Genomic DNA, 17,495 nt, shown 5'->3' with positions numbered 1-17,495 from the left:
CGTTAACAACAGCCACATTTAAGGTCAGGAACCTAAAAGTCAAAATGATCGTATGAAACAAAACAAAACAAAACAAAAACACTCACAAAACAAAAAGCCATTTTTCCATAGATAAAATGCTGATATGGCTTTGACAGCAATCTTTACTCCCTAATTCTGATGTAATTTCACACATAAGTTTCCATATATTTGAAATAATAAAGCTTACAAACCTAGTGAAGACACATCAGCAATGATGAAGTATCCCCCATCAGGGACTATGGGTTTTAGGCCAAGACTTTCAAGTAAATGTACCATCCGTTCTCTTTTTACTTCTAACTCTTTTGGCAAAGAATTAAAGTAACACTCTGGGTCATCCATACGCTTGATGTCAATCCAAAAAGCTTGAGCCAAGGCTTCCTGCATGTTAAGATTGAAACATGTGGAAAGGAAATATAGTAATGTTATTTATTGCTGAGTTTACTGGTATGAAAAGACTGCCCTAAGTGACACTACTGAAAGAAAAAACAGTCATTCCGGGAATTACAGGCGAATTTCTGTAAACGTATGTTACATTGCATTAATGGAGGAATTGGTTACATGTAAATGGTTAAATCTAATGTGAAGAATGAGAATTAGCCATGATGATCCAAATTAAAACAGAGGTACTGTATACAGATGGCTTACTCGGAAACGAAAAGACATGAGGTTATTTCCCACTGAGGTGAGCTGCAGAATGACTTGCTAGACCTAAGTGTAAAAGACGATGAACTAGTCAGCCTCTTCCTTTTACCCCGGAGGATGCAGTGGAAATGAAAGCTGACCCCGTGTCACTCCCCATAGGCATGCAATCATTCTCATCTGAATTCTAATTCCTGTTCTAATCATCCATAACCCAGACGTGTCTAAGTGTCACAGGGATTAGAAAGAAGTTTCTGGGGCATGTGAAGTCACTTCTGTACCATTCCTCACCAAAGTCAAAAGTGACAGGAGAGAAATTGGGCCAAAGGAAAAAAACCAATGTTGTTAAAAATCAAGTAGGTGTCTGAGATGGCAACAAGTCAGGAAAAGGTAAACAAGTCTGAATCTGGACACACATAGAGAACAAGGATGTGTACCAGCAGGAGGACAGAGGCATGGTAGGTGAGTGTGCACCGAAACCCCTTAGATACCAGTTCTCAGAAGTACCTGGGCGGCTCAGTCGGTTAAGAGTCCAACTTGATTTTGGCTCAGGCCATGATCTCACAGTTTGCCAAGATCAAGCCCCCTTGGGATTATCTTTCCCCCTTTCTTTTCTCCCCTATGTGCTCACATGCTCTCTCTCAAAATAAATAAATAAACTTTAAAAAATAAAAAAAGAAAAGAAATGCTGGTTCTCAGAGCATACAAGAACATCTAAGCAATAATCAAGACTCTGGAATAGTTAAGAGAAGGGCAGGGCAAAGTGGCTAAATTAAAAAAAATTAATCAGAATCAAGGGGTATGAAGAATTAAAGAACTGGAACACCTGGGTGCCTCAGTTACATGTCCGCTTCTTGATTTTGGCTGAGTTCTGATCTCCTGGTTCTTGGGATAGAACCCCAAATTGGGCTCTGTACTGCCAGTGCAGAGCCTGCTAGGGATTCTCTCTCTCTCTGTATCTCTACCACTCTTCTGCTCGTGCCTGCACTCTCTCTAAGTAAATAAACATTAAAATTTTTTTAAAAGAATTAAAGGATAAATTAATTCACTCAGTAATCATATATTGAATACGAATGGTAAATATTGGCATTGTGATAAAACACTAGGGATATAATGATGAACAAGATAGACAAGGTCCTTGCCCTTATGGAGATTCTAGTTAGTATCTATTAGAGGGGGCATGTGGAAGGGTTTAGGAAACCAATACATGAAAAAGGCTATAATTTGTTCTGTTGGAAGAACTGAGTCTGGTGTGACTGAAGAGTACAAAGAGAGCACAGCAAGAGATGACACGGAGAGGCAGAGAAGGGCAAGACCACAGAGAAGACTGCATGCCAAAAGAATCCAGCAGGAAAAAGGAATTAATAATTCATAGTACTAAAACAATTTCGCATAAATAAGGTTTGGCTGCTTCAGCCTAGGAATCTGTGGTTTCCCTGGAAGCACGGGCCAGTTTCCAAACATGGTTGTCTGAGTGCATGGGGAAAAAACCAGGCACAGGGTGCCTGGTTGGCTCAGTTGGTTAAGTATCCAACTTTGACTCAAGTCATGATCTCATGGTTTGTGAGTCTGAGCCCTGCATTGGGCTCTGTGTTGACAGCTGGGAGCCTAGATCTTGCTTCAGATTCCGTATTTTCCTCTCTTTCTGTTCCTTCCCCATGTTCGCTCTCTCTCTCTCTCTCTCAAAAATAAATAAAGATAAAAAAAAAAAAACAAGAGGCACTTAGCTGACATGGGAGGATCAGATGGTTCAGAAAAAGAAGTTCCAGATTCTTAGCTGACTCTTGCTTTTTCTCAGCAACTTATTCATTACCTATAGCAGGAGATATTGCCCTAGAAAACTCAAAGCTCAAGAGACATAAATATCTTTCCTAAGTTTAGTATTATACTGGACTCCTCTCTTTGTCTCTTATCCCACCATGTGAGCCATGGACAAATACAGCTCTACCTTGAAAATATATTCAGAATCCAATCATGTTCCATCACTTCACCATCCCTATATTGGTTCAGTCAACTGCCGTCTCTCTCCTGGATCATTTCAACAGTCCTCTGACTCAATAAAGCAGCCAGAGTCCCTTTGATAATACAAGTTAGATCATGTCACCCTTATGCTCTAACTCCCCAGGGGCTTCCTATCTTACTCAACCTTTACAGTGATAAACATGGCCTTACTTGATCTGGGCCCCAGCTACCCCTCTGGTTTATTTCCTCCTACTCTTGTCCTTTGATCATCTCATCCCAGTCTCATGTTTTTCACTGATATAAATATGACAGCCAGACTGCCTACCCCAGCGCCTTTGCACTTGTTCTCACAGTCTGGAAGGTTCTTCTCTAGGTAACTATTTGACTACTTAAACTTCAGTTTGTAGCTCAAATGTCCCCTTCTCTGTGAGGCTTTCAAAGATTACTCCATTTAACATTGTATATTTTCCCCTTTGGCACTTTATATCCTTCCTTTTCTCTGCTTTATTTTTCTCTATTGTATCTATCATATCTGACATATTATTAAAATGTTTACTTCTTGGGGCACCTGGGTGGCTCAGCTGGTTAAGTGTCCAGCTTCGGCTCAGCTCATGATCTTGCAGTCCGTGAGTTTGAGCCCTGTGCAGGGCTGTGTGCTGACAGCTCAGAGCCTGGAGCCTACTTCAGGTTCTCCATCACCCTCTCTCTCTGCCCCTACCCTGCTCGTACCTCTGTCTTTCTGTCTCTCAAAAGTAAATAAACATTAAAAAAAAAAAATTTTTTTTAATATTTATTTCTTTATTATCTGATACTCCCACTAGACTGTAAGCTCCATAAGGGAAAAATTTCTTTATGGTATATTTCTAATACTAGCAAATACTTGTTGAATAAGTGAATGAATTGATTCTGAGTAGATGAAATGAGTTTAATATATATAAAATCAAATGTCAAAACTAACCTTTATTATGACAGTGCTTTAGAGAGAGTCATGGGAAAGAGAATTTTAAAACAATTTTTTTTTCTCATTCAGTAGATATTTTTGACAGGAAGCAAAAAAAGTAAATTTACTGTAGCCAACACATTTCAATCTTTCAGCCTTCTAATGGCCTTCCAGAAAAAGATATTTTTTAAGTGATCTGATTATTCATGGAATGAATGTACACATATCCCTGTTTTATAAATTTATTTTTTAAAAACAGAAATATAAAAAAGATATCCATTAAAAGGTCTTGCACCCACTCCTATCCCTGTCTATTCATATCACTTATTCTTCATACCCATACAAATAGCCAGTTTTACTAGCCTCTTATGGATCCTTCCAGAGATCCTTTAAGAAAATATAAGCATATGATTTCTTCCTTTCTTATACAGGATATAGCATAAATACATATTACTCTTTATGTTGCTTTTTTTACTTAACAGTGTATTCTGGAAATCTTCCCATATTGATAATGATACAGCTTCCTCCTTCTTTTCCTCCCCTTTCTTTTCCTTTTTAAATAGCCTTGGTGATAGAATAATGGACCCCAAAGGTGTCTGGGTCTTAAAAACCAGAACCTATAAGTATGCTACCCTACATAGTAAAAAGAACTTTGCAAATGTGATTTAAATTAAGGATCTCAACGGGGCACCTGGGTAGCTCAGTTGGTTAAGCATCCAACTTTGGCTTAGGTCATGATCTCACAGTTTGTGAGTCTGAGCCCCACGTCGGGCTCAGTGCTGACAGCTTAGAGCCTGGAGCCTGCTTCAGATTCTGTGCCTTATTCTCTCTCTGCCCCTCCCTCATGTGTGCTCTGTCTCTCAAAAATAAATAAATGTAAAAAAAATTTTTTTTAATAATTAATTAAGTATCTCAAGATGAAGAGATTATCTTGGATTATTCACAGGCCTAATACAATCATAAGGATCCATGTATGGGAAAGAAGGTAGTTGGAGAGTCATAATCATGTTAGAGTGATGTGGCCACAAGCCAAGGAATGTGAGTAGCCTCTAGAAGATGGAAAAGACAAGGAACAAATTCTCCCTTACAACCTCCAGAAGGAACACCAGAATGGAGACACCTTGTTTTTAGCCCTATAAGACCCATTTTGGTCTGCTGACCTCCAGAACTGTCAGATTAAAAATCTGTGCTAAATCACTAAGTTTGTGGTAATTTGTCACAGAGAAATGGGAAACTAATGCAAAATTCACATCCTATTTAAATGTGTGGCTAGACCATGGTTTATTTAATAAATTGCCTATCGATGGATAATGACCGTCCCCTATTTTGGCAATAAATGACCATGCACATACAGAGCTCCTTATGTATACAGATAATAGCAACAGGGTAAACTCCCAGGGAGGGAGTACTGCTTTGGAGCACATGCACATCTGTAATTGTGCCTGGCGTTGTCACTGTCCTTCAGAGTCTGCTCTACTTTGCAGTCCGGCCAGTATTCAAAGCTAAAACTTAATGTATTTAAACAAACAAACCAAAAAACCATTCTCATAACACCTTCAGCAAAAGACCATGTTTCAACCCCAAGTTACTATAACACCTACCTGTAAAGGCGTAGCACAAGTATAAATGGTGTTTTGTTGAACTGTCTGTAAATGTTTTATCAAATGATTAGGACCAATGGACCAGCCAAGCTGAAAAAGGAAAGAAGAAAAACGGATTTCAAAAAGCCAATCTAACTGTACATATTAAATCTGGTAGAGTAGTTCTGCTTAATGTAATTATTAAATGTATGTAATTCTATGATGTTCACTCTAAGAAAGTGGTGCAGAATTAGTATTTGCTCATCATTTCAACACTGTTCTTCTTCGGGAAGTTTCCCACTGGAGTCACTTAACTCCAGTGGGATGGGCCTGGTTGGAAGATAGTCAAGTTTCGATTGGGTAAATTAGTGCTTAAGTTCATAAATTCTGAAGCTGGACTGCCCGGCTTGATTTTATCAGCATTATAACCTCAGGCAACTTACTTAACTTCTCTTACTAGTTTTATTGTCTATAATATGGGGATAATAAATTATACTCACTTCATAATGCCATTATGAGAATGAGGATGTATAAAGCACTTAGAACCTGGCACATAGTACGGGCCAAAATATTAGCTATTTTTATGTATTATATACATAATCCTTTTGTATTAATATGCAATAATCTGAACATTCTTTGCAAAAGAGAATGCCATTAGTTGGTTGCTTATAAAATGAAAAATTACTATTTTTCTGCCACTTGCCATGACCTGGATGGAGCTGGAGTATTATGCTAAGTGAAATAAGTCAGAGAAAGACAAATACCATGTGATTCTATATGTAGAATTTAAGAAACAAAACAAATGACAAAGGAAAAAAAGAGAGAGAGAGAGAGAGAGAGAGAGAGAAACCCAAGAAATGGACGCAGAGCTAGAGAAAAGAGCCTGAGTGCTAGTGGAGGGAGTGCAGCTGTAGGGGGATGGGTTCAAAAGGTGATGGGGACTTAAGAGGGCACCCGTGATGAGCACTGGGTGTTGTATGGAAGTGATGAATGACTAAATTCTCTACTTGAAGCTACTATTACACTGTATATTAACTAGCTGGAATTTAAATAAAAGCTTTAAAAAAATAAAGAAATGATTAGGTCTCAAAAAGGAGAAAGGCCAATATGAAAACTGAATGAGTAAATAATAAGCAAATGATTAGTAAGTACAAAAACTTGGGTAAACTGACTATACATGTATTTAAAACACACACACACACACACACACTCTCTCTCTCTCTCTCTCTCTCTCTCTCTCTCTCCAAGAAATAAAATACATGCCTGTTTTTAAGCAATTAGTCTTCTGCGTCTTACCTTCCAGCCAGTTACACTGAAAGTTTTTCCGGCACTTCCTATTGTTATTGTTCTCTCCCACATGCCTGGCAAAGTAGCTAAACCGGAAAAAGAAAAAAATAAGGCTACATAATTGCTTTCCAATCAATCCACATTGAGTATAACTTAAAAACATAAATGTATTAGGGTGCAGTCAGAATTATTTCAATAGGTTTTTAAAATACAATGTAACTTTAACCCAAACACAGTTGAAAATGTTACAGCGCTTGAAAACACTGTATAATATGTGATAGATTAAATTATGTTACGTAGCAAAATCACTTCCAGGGCCAGGAGTGGCAGAGGGGCCAGGAGGCAGCGTCCTGTGCAGTGGGCAGTGGCGCACGAGCCAGGGCGTGGCACCTAGCGCTCCGTGTCCGCGGTGGCTGCTCGTTCAATACACGGTACTCTTCTGGTGGCACCATTTTGATTGTGGTCCTGGCCACTCTTTACTCCCATCTACTCTGCCCGTTTTCTGTGTCTATTTTATAGTATTCCTAAGACAATATTTCTTAAAACGTGGCTTTCACATCAGTACTAGTGAAATCAATGGGGAACTTGTAAGGAAGGCAAATTATTGGACCACATCCCAGACCTTCTCAATCAGAAACTCTGGGGGTTGGGCGCCGTGATCTGTGTGTACATGCTTATGTGCGTATGTATGTGTATTGTGCTAACAATTTTAAGATACGAACCCCACACCATAAAATTTACTTATTTAAATGGTCTAATTCAATGTTTTCTAGTGTATCTGCACAGGTGGGCAACCAGTTTTAGAACATTTTTTCATCCTTTTAGGTATGAACATTTAGGTATGAATATTGTTAAGTATAAACATTTCATACCTTTTAGAGATCACCTCTTAATATCTCCAATAGCACTAGAACTTGTGTCTGAATGGAGTTTATCCAGCATACTTATTATTTCCCTAATGCACACCACAGCACTTCAACACTATGCTGGGGGTTATTTTAAACAACAAAACCACCAAGAAAAGGACAATAGTATAAGCTGAAATAAGAAGGCAGAATGTTTCCTTGTTGACCTCACCTGAGAATACACATATCGGGTGACTCAAACTGTTTGTCCCTCTTGGCACATCTGTGAATGAAGTGCTGTGAGTACTGACTTTGGAGTTACAAATATATTTCAGTGAGTAGGTGATTTACATTTATGGATTCCACAAATAATGAGAAATGACAGTATAAAGGTTTTCAAGTGATTGACAACTTTCACAAAATCATTCATTCACGTACTCATTTACTTATCAAACATTGATTAGCAATGACCAGGTACCAGGGACTAAGCCAGGTCTAAAGGAAACAAAGATGAGAAAGAAGCAGTTCCTATCTTTGAGGGGCTTACTGTCTAGTGGGGGTTTGAGAAAAGTAAAACAGGCGTAATGGACCCGGAAGAGCACGGAAACTTCTGCCAGACAGAGAAGAGGAGGAAAGGTATTTGGGGCAAAGGGAATGTAGGTGATGTCTTCAAGGTATAAAATGTAAGAGCACGTGAATTCTGCCCACATTGGTAAATTATTCTTCTTAATCTGAGAGTACTACCTTTGCTGCTCTTTGTTCCTTTTTTTTTTTTAACATTTATTTATTTTTGAGAAAGAGAGAGAATGAGAGTGGAGGAAGGTCAGAGAGAGGAGACACACAGAATCCAAAGCAGGCTCCAGGCTCAGAACTGTTAGCAAAGAGCTGGACAAAGGGCTTGAATTCATGAAACGCGAGATCATGACCCGAGCCCAAGTTGGTGCTTAACTGACGGAGCCACCCAGGCTCCTCCTCCATGCTGCTCTTTGGATTCTTCAAGTAGTTTAGTTGTGACGTTCTTCAAATGCAATCCCATGAGTTTTTCACTTGTTTTTCAGAGGTACAGTAGATACTCTTGTATTGTTCTAAGAGTATTGGTATACATAAAGAGAAAACAAATGGCCATTTCTGTGTGGTCTAAGGTATTGTTTTCTGAATCTTCTCATACACAAGTCAAGTGTCTACTAAAATGTAAGGTAGCTAAAGAAATTTCCACAATGGATTCATACGTAATTTCAGTCCATTGTGCAATATCTGCAAAGGTAGGAAAACTACATAAATCAGGAAGTTACAATTATATTCTCTGTGGAGTAGAAAATCCAAAAATAATAAATGAAGAAAATACTTATGAGAGTCAGTTCAAAGAAGAAATATTCTAACATTTGACATAAGTATCATATCAGATTTTGAGACATTTCTAGTTTTCCAAAGTATTCCAAAAGAATACCATGATACATGTCCCACTTTCCTATTTGACCAGAGAAAATCTAAGTTCTTTGAGGGGTGCCTTAGGGGCTCAATCAGTTAAGCATCCGATATCTGCTCAGGTCATGATCTCACCATTCCTGAGTTCCAGCCCTGCGTCAGGCTCTTTGCTGACAGCTCAGAGCCTGTTTCAGATTCTTTGTCTCCCTTTCTCTCTCTGCCCCTCCCCTGCTTGTGCTCTGTCTCTCTCATTCTCAAAAATAAATAAACATTTTAAAAAATCAGAAGCATTCAACTTCAACTCAGGTCATGACCTCACTGTTCACAAGTTCGAGCCCCACGTAGGGCTCTGGGCTGACAGCTCAGAGCTTGGAGCCTGCTTTGGATTTTGTGTGTCTCTCTTTCTATCTCCTCCTCTGCTCGTGCTCTCTGTTTCTTGAAAATAATAAAAACATTAACAAATTTTTAAAATCAGAAATAAATTCTTTGAAATTAAGAATTACCCTGAGAAACAAATACAATCCTAACATGTTTTCATAATAAGTTATATCTAAAGGAAATCAAAATTACTCATATGTCAAATGTAGGTTTCATTCACAAAACATCAATGTAATAGTTATAGGTATAGTATTTTTTTGAAAAGAGCTAAGCAGTTTTCATGCTTTTTTAGCCATTAAAAAAAACAGATGTCTTTTTTTAAGCAGTAAGCTGATCAACTGAATAACTTACAAGGAATTTTATACTATTTGTCTAAATGCCAAAAGATTAGAATATCAACATAAATGTATTAATATATCTTTTTTCTAGAAGAGAGGTTTCTTTTGTTGACCGACACGTCAGAAACCCAGAGACATCATTTGAATCAAGAAATCTGATCCAAGAACAAATTCTACTTCTTCAACATAAAGGGTCCTAAGGGATGTTTTTTAAAGCATCTGGATGTTCATGTCCTTCCCATCTCAGAGACTTGGGGAGCCACATAACTTAAAACAGATAGAACAGAAGACCACAGCACTGTGTGTGAAACTAGGAAAACAAAAAAATCTTTGCACGTCTTATTATTTTTAAAAACTGGGACCTAGGAGTGCCTGGCTCTCAGTTGGTAAAGTATTCAACTCCATCTCAGGGTTGTGAGTTCAAGCTCCACACTGGGAAAAAAAACCCCACCACCACCACCCAGGGGCACCTGGTTGGCTCTGTTGGTAGAGCACGTGGCTCTTGGTCTCAGGGTTGTGAGTCAGAGCCTCATGGTGGGTGTGGACATTATTTATATGAATACATAAAAATGTGAAAAAGAAAACCAGTATCTAGTATTACGTTTAGGTTGTATTTATATCTGAAAGGCAAGTGGTCTTTGCATTTCTTGTTTATGACCCATGGTCCTTAAATGAGCTGCAGCAGCAATAACAGTGATTTATAGGCAGCTTAGGCTTCAGTAGAAGTCAGACAAAGATTATAGACAGGAGGAAGAGTGCTACCCCAGGGAAAATGGCCTCAGTAAAAGCATGAGGATGATGCTAATTCATGATGTATGGCGAGAAGGCTTTATTGTGTTATATTAAAAAACGATCACACTCTGCAGATTGATGGAATAGCCACTGTGCATTTTTCATGTAACAAAGTCCACTGTATTTGATATAATATATAAGTTTTCATGGAACCAAATCACTCTCTAAATAATGAAATAGTGAAATCATTTTTTTTCTTGTTTTAACTTTATTGGCTGTTATAACAACTAAAATATCTGAGTTAAAAATATACGTCTTGGGGCACCTGGGAGGCTCAGTCGGTTAAGCATCTGACTTCAGCTCAGATTGTGATCTCACGGTTTAGGAGTTTGAGCCCCACACTGGGCTCTGTGCTGACAGCTTAGAGTCTGCAGCCTGCTTCGGATTCGTTGTCTCCCTCTTTCTCTGTTCCTCCCTCACTCGTACTCTCTCTCTCACAAAAATAAATAAAGATTAAAAAACTTAAAAAAATAAAAATATAGGTCTTGATATCTTTAGCAAGTAATATCAGTTACATTTTACTATGAAGGGTTTATCATATAACATGAGGTTTAAACAATAAAGATTAAACAAAAACTCTCAAGATCACTGGAAAAATATTGCTAAACTCCGTTAACTAAAACTAAGGATTTGAGACATTATCACTTAGACATGAACAAATGTATTGAGTACAAATTATATTTAGTCATGAGATAGGTGCCTCTTCCTCTAATTGTTTAAAAATTACAAAAAAGGGGGCACCTGGGCGGCTCAGTCGGTTAAGTGTCTGACTTCGGCTCTGGTCATTTGATCTCCGCATCAGGTGCTCTCTCTCTCCCTCTCCCTCCCTCCCCACCCCCACTCTCTCTCTCTCAGAATAAATGAACTTAAAAATTTTTTTTAATTACAAAAAATAATTATTTGTCAATGTTAATCTTAAAATCGATTGGAATAGTTCAATGACCTGAAACAGAGGTCATCCACAAGAAGGGTGACTGAAGATGAACTCAGATGCAATTCTGACATAAAACAGCAATTTTCTGTGTTGAGGCATCACACCTTGCAAATCTCTGGCTGCCTTCTCTGTTTATCAATTCTCCCTGAGAAAATTCTCTTCCATGGGTTACACCACCAACAAAATTTTGACAACTGCCAAAACTCTTTCCCCTCATACTTTGGTCCTGAGTGTCAGGCCTGTAATTCCACTGGTCTCCAGACATCTTCCCTTCTAGGTCTCACAGAGACTGAAACTTAGCAAGATTAAAGAAATCATGAGAGGCAGGACTATTCCTTACTCCCCACAGATCGGCTCCTCCGCTGTACATCCCTACCTCTGAGGGGGCCGGGCTGGAGACCTCAGAATCATACTGGCTGGCTCCCTTCCCACCTTCACATGCTATACTCTGCCCTACTGATTTGACTTCTAAAGAGCCCATATGTGTCAACTCCACTGCTAGGGCATCAACTCACTTCAGGTCCTCACATGTAGCTAGGTGGTTCTTATCTTAAATAAATCCAATCATGGAACTCATCCCCTGTCTTGGCTCACCTCTTGCAGTAGTTCTCAAAGTAGGTTTCACTGGAATGTTGGTGATCAAATTAATGTGTAAAGGTTTTTTATACAAAATCAATTTTAAGTTTCCTTCCATGAGTTTTCTTAAGTACTTAAAGTAAGTACTACCATTCATCTGATAGTATATGCTACCAATAGTGAAACAAATGAACATTTAGGAAGTAAGTGGCTAAATCAGAAAACCTCTGATGTGTTTATTTCAATAAATCTGTGTGACAAATATGCAAAGAACTGGGATCTTTATTTTGACTTCTTCTAATAATTAAGTTTCTATTAGGAAAATTGCTTCTAGAGTGGGGATGGAAAGCAATGTATCCCTATTTTATGATGTGAACATTGTGGCTTGCTCTACACTGAAGTGAGTTTCAGAACCACTGGTCTTCTCAACAAGTTTAAACTGTTCTCATAATCAAGACTGTCAGAATTACTCTACTTTTCCATTATCATCTGTGCCTGTTATACAACACATCCTTATAAACCACTTGCCCTAATCTTAAGTATATCTTGATCTGTTGAGATATACTTGCCTCAGTCCATGTTAGTTTATCTGACAGGGATTTTCTTTCTACCTCTCTGCTTAACAAATTCCATCTTTTGCCCACTCTGCTGTTGATCTCCTCAAGCAGCTGCTCTGTCCTCCATATTTCTACACTAACACACCATAGGGATGATTATGAAATATGCAACAAGTATTTGTATACATGTGTGCTAATTTAAAAAAATTAATATTTTTGAGAGAGAGAGATAGCGTATGAGAAGGGGAGGAGCAGAGAATGAGGGAGACACAGAATTTGAAGCAGGCTCCAGGCTCTGAGCTGTCAGCACAGAGCCTGACTTGGGGCTTGAACTTAGGAACCATAAGATCATGATCTGAGCTTAAAGTCAGAAACTTAACAGACTGAGCCATCCAGGTGTCCAAACAAGTGAGCTAACTTTTTACTTATTGATTTCTGCCACAGTGATTTTAGTTTTTCTTCCCTTATCTTTTTCATATTTCCTATTCATTTATTCATCAATTACTTTCTGATTATCTAACATGTGCAAGATCCTATCCTGGAAACTGTGGATTCAGAAGTCACTAAAACAAAAAAATATCCCTATGTTCCAGCAGGTTGGAAGTAAACTATATAGGTCTTGATATTTATTATAATAGAAAAAAAAAAAAAACCAGAACAGAAAATTTAAAAAAAGCAAAGCAAATTCTGGAAGAAAGACTTATAACTATCTTAAATGTGGCCACATAAACTGGTATCTGAATAAAGCCCTGGGGAGATTGAGCCATGTGGGTATCTGCAGGAAAAAGGTTTCCAACCAAAAAAAGCACAAAGGCAAAGACCCAGAGGTTGCAACCCAGTATATAGTCTTATAGTTGGTATCAGTTCAGATAACCCCAGGAGATACCAAGACACTTGTGAGACGGCCGGGCAGTAATGATGAAACCCCAGGCAAGAGCCGAGTAGCAATAGCTTACTTGCCCTGCAATTTTCTCCTGTTGACTTGGCATTTTGGCAACTTGCTCAGCAGAGACAGTCCAGCTTGGGAACAAGTAAGCTCCATGTATCTTATGTACCACGCAATAGATGCATTCTTGATAAAAAGCCAAGGATATAGGCAAAAGTATGACTTCTCTGGTTTCATAGCTTTATAGTATGATCCAAAAATCTCTTCCCTGAAATTTGTACTGCTTGTCCTTTAGTCTGTTTACTAATTCACTCACGCATCATTTATCCAAATCCCATTTAAGTGCTCATACAGACAGATACCCATTGCAAGGACCATTTTAAAGCTGTTCTGGGATCCTTTCCAATCAGATGTTCACATGTGTCCAAACACATTTTGATTTGTGACTCTATGTAATAACCAGTACCTATTTTTATGTGCTTATTTCCAGTATATACAAGCCACTCATAAACCTCATCACTGATGCAGAGTGTGTCATATTTGATGCAAAGGTCAGCAATTACTTGGAGTTCTTCTTTGGTATATACCTATATGTATTAAAGAGAACAGAAGAGCAGAGCCAATTATAATTCAGCATGTGAGAAAATGATAGGTCAGAAGACCTTATAAAGACATCAAAGACTCACCTTGCCAATGGGATTATGTGGCGTATTCAGTATAATAGCTTTGGTTTTGGAGTTAAATTTACTTGCCAGTTCTTGAGGATCCAAGGTCCAGTCAGAACTAGACCATTTTTTCCCATTGACGGGTTTCTAAGTATGAAGAATCAAGATGTGACTTAATTCAATAAATTCATATTACGAATAAATAACCTAACTGGGGGAGAAAATAGAGAGAGGCATGGCAAATGTAACTGAATAAATGACTAACAAAGAAAATCAACAGAAATAACTAAGCTTTCATTCTGCCTTAAGAGCCCAAGAGGACTCAAGTCTCATGGTCACACCTATTAAAGAGGAAAATAAACTCTATCAACATAAACAGCTGTTAAAGTATGTATATTCTTCAAAGGAGCCAGCTATAACTATGGTTAATATGCCTGGTACTGTAAGGCTAATACAAGATTCTGTGATTCACCTCAGCGTATTACTTATTTTAGTAAGATTTTTTAAAAAGACAGTAATAGCATACTTTATTAAATTCTTAAATATAATAGCAAAATTTAAAAAAATTACAGGATTCAAAATTCAACAAGCATTTATAGAGCATCCAGCATATACGCTACACTGTTAGCTACTGGGGGGCAGTGCTATAAAAGTGAGTTAGAAATGGTCTCTGGGGTGCCTGGCTGGCTCAGGCAGTGGAGCATGCAATTCTTTATTGTCAGGGTTGCAGATTTGAGCCCCATGTTGGGTGGAGATTACTTAAAAATAAAATCTTAAAAAAAAAAAGAGGGGTGTTTGGGTGGCTGAGTTGGTTGAGTATCTTACTCTTGATTTCGGCTCAGGTCTTGATCTCACAATTCATGAGTTCGGGCCCCAGATCAGGTTCTGCGCTGACAGTATGGAGCCTGCTTGGGAGTCTGTCTGCCTATCCATCTGTCTGTCTCTCTCTCTCCCCTCCCCTGCTTCTGCATGCTCTCTCTCAAAATAAATAAACATTAAAAATTCAGAAAGAAAGAAATGGTCTCTGATCTGGTGGAGATAGATAACGGCAAAAGATGTTACATATAGTGTGAATGTTGATACAACAGAGACACATGGCAACGTAATAACAGCTGCCCTCTTGAAGGTGTTGATTACCTTCAGCCATGGTAGAGATACACAGTAAATCCCAAAATGTAATAAAAGTAGAAACCTCATCAGTGACAAAGCAATTCTGTATATTTTCAAAGCATCTTACTTAACATATATGTTTCCACTGGCAAACTTACAGATCTCAGGGGAATAAAAATAGGTGTTGCTCCAACCATTCTCACCATGGGCTCATAGCAGTCATAGAAAGGCACCATTATTATGACCTAAAATAAAAATCAAACAGGAACATGTCAATCATCCATTCATCTAAAATATCCTGTGCTCCTAGTATGTGTGAGGCACTGGACTACATGCTGAGATGCAGCAATGGAAAAGCTGGCCTTCCTTGCCTCCATGGAAGTGGGAGCAGCCATAGAAGAGACCTTAGGGACACACGTGTCCACGAATTCTGAGTCTCTTAATGAGATTTACAGAAGGGCTTCCAGGTGCGATTCTTGAAATTATATGTAAAACTTTACATATCCCTATGTAGATTTTTTTGGGGAAAGAGGCCATGGCTCCCATCACATCCTCAAAGTAATGTTCTAACCAAAAACACGAAGAATTTCTTTAGATTTTAAATGACAAACAAAGAAATTCAGAGGACAGAAGCAAAAGACTGTGAGGAAAGAGAACAGCAATGCTCTCCATTATGGAGTACCAATGTATAAGTATTGTCCTGAGAATAAAGATGTTTCTCTTTGGCGAGAAGCACTCCAGGACAGGGTGGATGCAGGGAGACTAGTTAAGATGCTCCTGCTATTGTCTGATGCCCACAGTTTCCCTCTGGTGACCTATACTTAGCCAGAGTCAGTCTTTCTCCCTGCCCCTTGAGATATATTCCTTGTTCCTTTCCCCCTACGTGCTCTCTCTCAATCACCCGTGGGCTGGCTTTTAGGTGAGTGGGCCAATCCAACCAGTCCACTGCGTATTCCACTCACAGTCCACCAGCCTGGAGCTAGCATCCCTGATTTTTACTTTTCTATAAGGAAAGTCTGAACGCATAATTTATATCCATCATATATATTCAATTTTTATTATCTTATTAAACCTAACAATATTACATATTTCATATTATTACAGTTTTAATATTTATTATCTTAGTGGCTATTTGGGAGTCTACTGAATTCTCAAATAGGTTTTCATCATTTGCTTATATAAATAACAATGCTATGTTTATATGTGAGTATGTATAGTTTCTCAATTTTTAAAAAAATGTTTATTTATTTATTTTGAAAGAAAGAAAAATTGCAAGTGGGTGAGGGGCAGAGAGAGAACCCCAAGCAGGCTCCACACTCAGTGCAATGTGGGGTTCGATCCCACAGCCTTGAGACCATGACCTACAACAAATCAAAAGTCAGATGCTTAACTGAGAGAGCCACCTAGGCACCCCTATAGTTTCTCTATTTTTAAATAGTTGAATAAATCCACATGATTGCTATTGCTAGATTAAAGAGCGTAAACATTGTTATGACATGTTATACAATCATACAGTCAAAATGCTTTAGAAAAATTGGCTACATATAATTTCACAAGCCAACACTAAGTTGTCTCACTTAACTTGTTGGCTAAATTAGTGATATTTAACTATTACTTCAAAAATTTTTTAATGTTTATATATTTTTGAGAAAGAGAGAGATACACACAGGGTGTGAGCAGGGGAGGGGCAGAATGTGAGGGAGACACAGAATCTGAAATAGGCTACAGGCTCTGAGCTGCCAGCACAGAGTGCGATGTGGGGTTTGAACCCACGAACCATGAAGTCATGACCTGAGCCGAAGTTGGACACTTAACCGATTGAACCACCCAGGTGCCCCACTAACTGTTCTAAATTTGCACTTTTTACTGTGTACTTCCTATGACGTGAGGTAACTCTTTAAGCCTTTCTCACTAAAGTCATTTAACGCAGTTACATTCTAAGGCCCCTTAGTTTGTACTAGTTATTCAGCTCACACTGAGCGTCTAACTATACAATCTGCTGTGTTCGGTGTTAGGTAATGTGAAGGACAAAGAAATGAACTCTGTACATTCCCTTTGAGAATGGGCCTCTCCATCAAGGGAACTGTAAGTTCTTAATTAGTCTGTGAAATTCTCAGGGACCAAGATGACCTATCTTTGAACCCTGGTGAGAAACCTAGTGCCTGATTTGAAGTGAGAGATATAAAAGAAAACAAACTGGGGAGGCAGGGAGGTAAAATTGAAAGAATATACTTGACACTCTGTGCTGCAATTTATTTTTATGATGGGAATAATTCCCCTCTCTTTCTGAAGAGTATTTATTGAGCACTCAGTATTTTAGGGACTGGCGGTACAGCAAAAGAATTGGTTCTCCTGGAACTTACTTTCTACTGTGAGAGACATAAACAAGAAAACACGGAAGTAAATTAGATAATTTCAGATAGTAATAAACACCACAAAGAAAATGAAACAGGTCAATGAGATAGAAAGTGACATGTGTACAATTTCAAAACATCAGATCCAGTGATCAGGTTAGAAAGAATAAAGAAGGTCAAGGGCTGAGCCTCTGGGATGCCCCAGG

The 17,495-nt window shown here is 38.5% G+C and overlaps 1 protein-coding gene across 1 annotated transcript in view; it reads right to left on the bottom strand.

Moving 5' to 3' along the window:
• KYAT3 (kynurenine aminotransferase 3) overlaps positions 1–17,495 on the bottom strand; it is a 66,635-nt gene that overhangs the window by 11,159 nt on the left and 37,981 nt on the right. Inside the window, exons 7-12 of the mRNA XM_029949035.1 lie at positions 15,094–15,180; positions 13,847–13,972; positions 13,627–13,747; positions 6,439–6,515; positions 5,164–5,253; positions 213–399 (exon numbers count right to left, since the gene is read on the bottom strand). Coding sequence (XP_029804895.1) covers positions 213–399; positions 5,164–5,253; positions 6,439–6,515; positions 13,627–13,747; positions 13,847–13,972; positions 15,094–15,180 — 688 coding nt within the window. The remainder of the gene's footprint in view (positions 1–212; positions 400–5,163; positions 5,254–6,438; positions 6,516–13,626; positions 13,748–13,846; positions 13,973–15,093; positions 15,181–17,495) is intronic.

This window comes from Suricata suricatta, chromosome 8 (genome assembly GCF_006229205.1).
Source record: "Suricata suricatta isolate VVHF042 chromosome 8, meerkat_22Aug2017_6uvM2_HiC, whole genome shotgun sequence".
Lineage (NCBI taxonomy): Eukaryota > Metazoa > Chordata > Mammalia > Carnivora > Herpestidae > Suricata > Suricata suricatta.
Note: the sequence above shows the minus strand (reverse complement) of the source record. Positions and strands in the feature narration are given on the sequence as shown.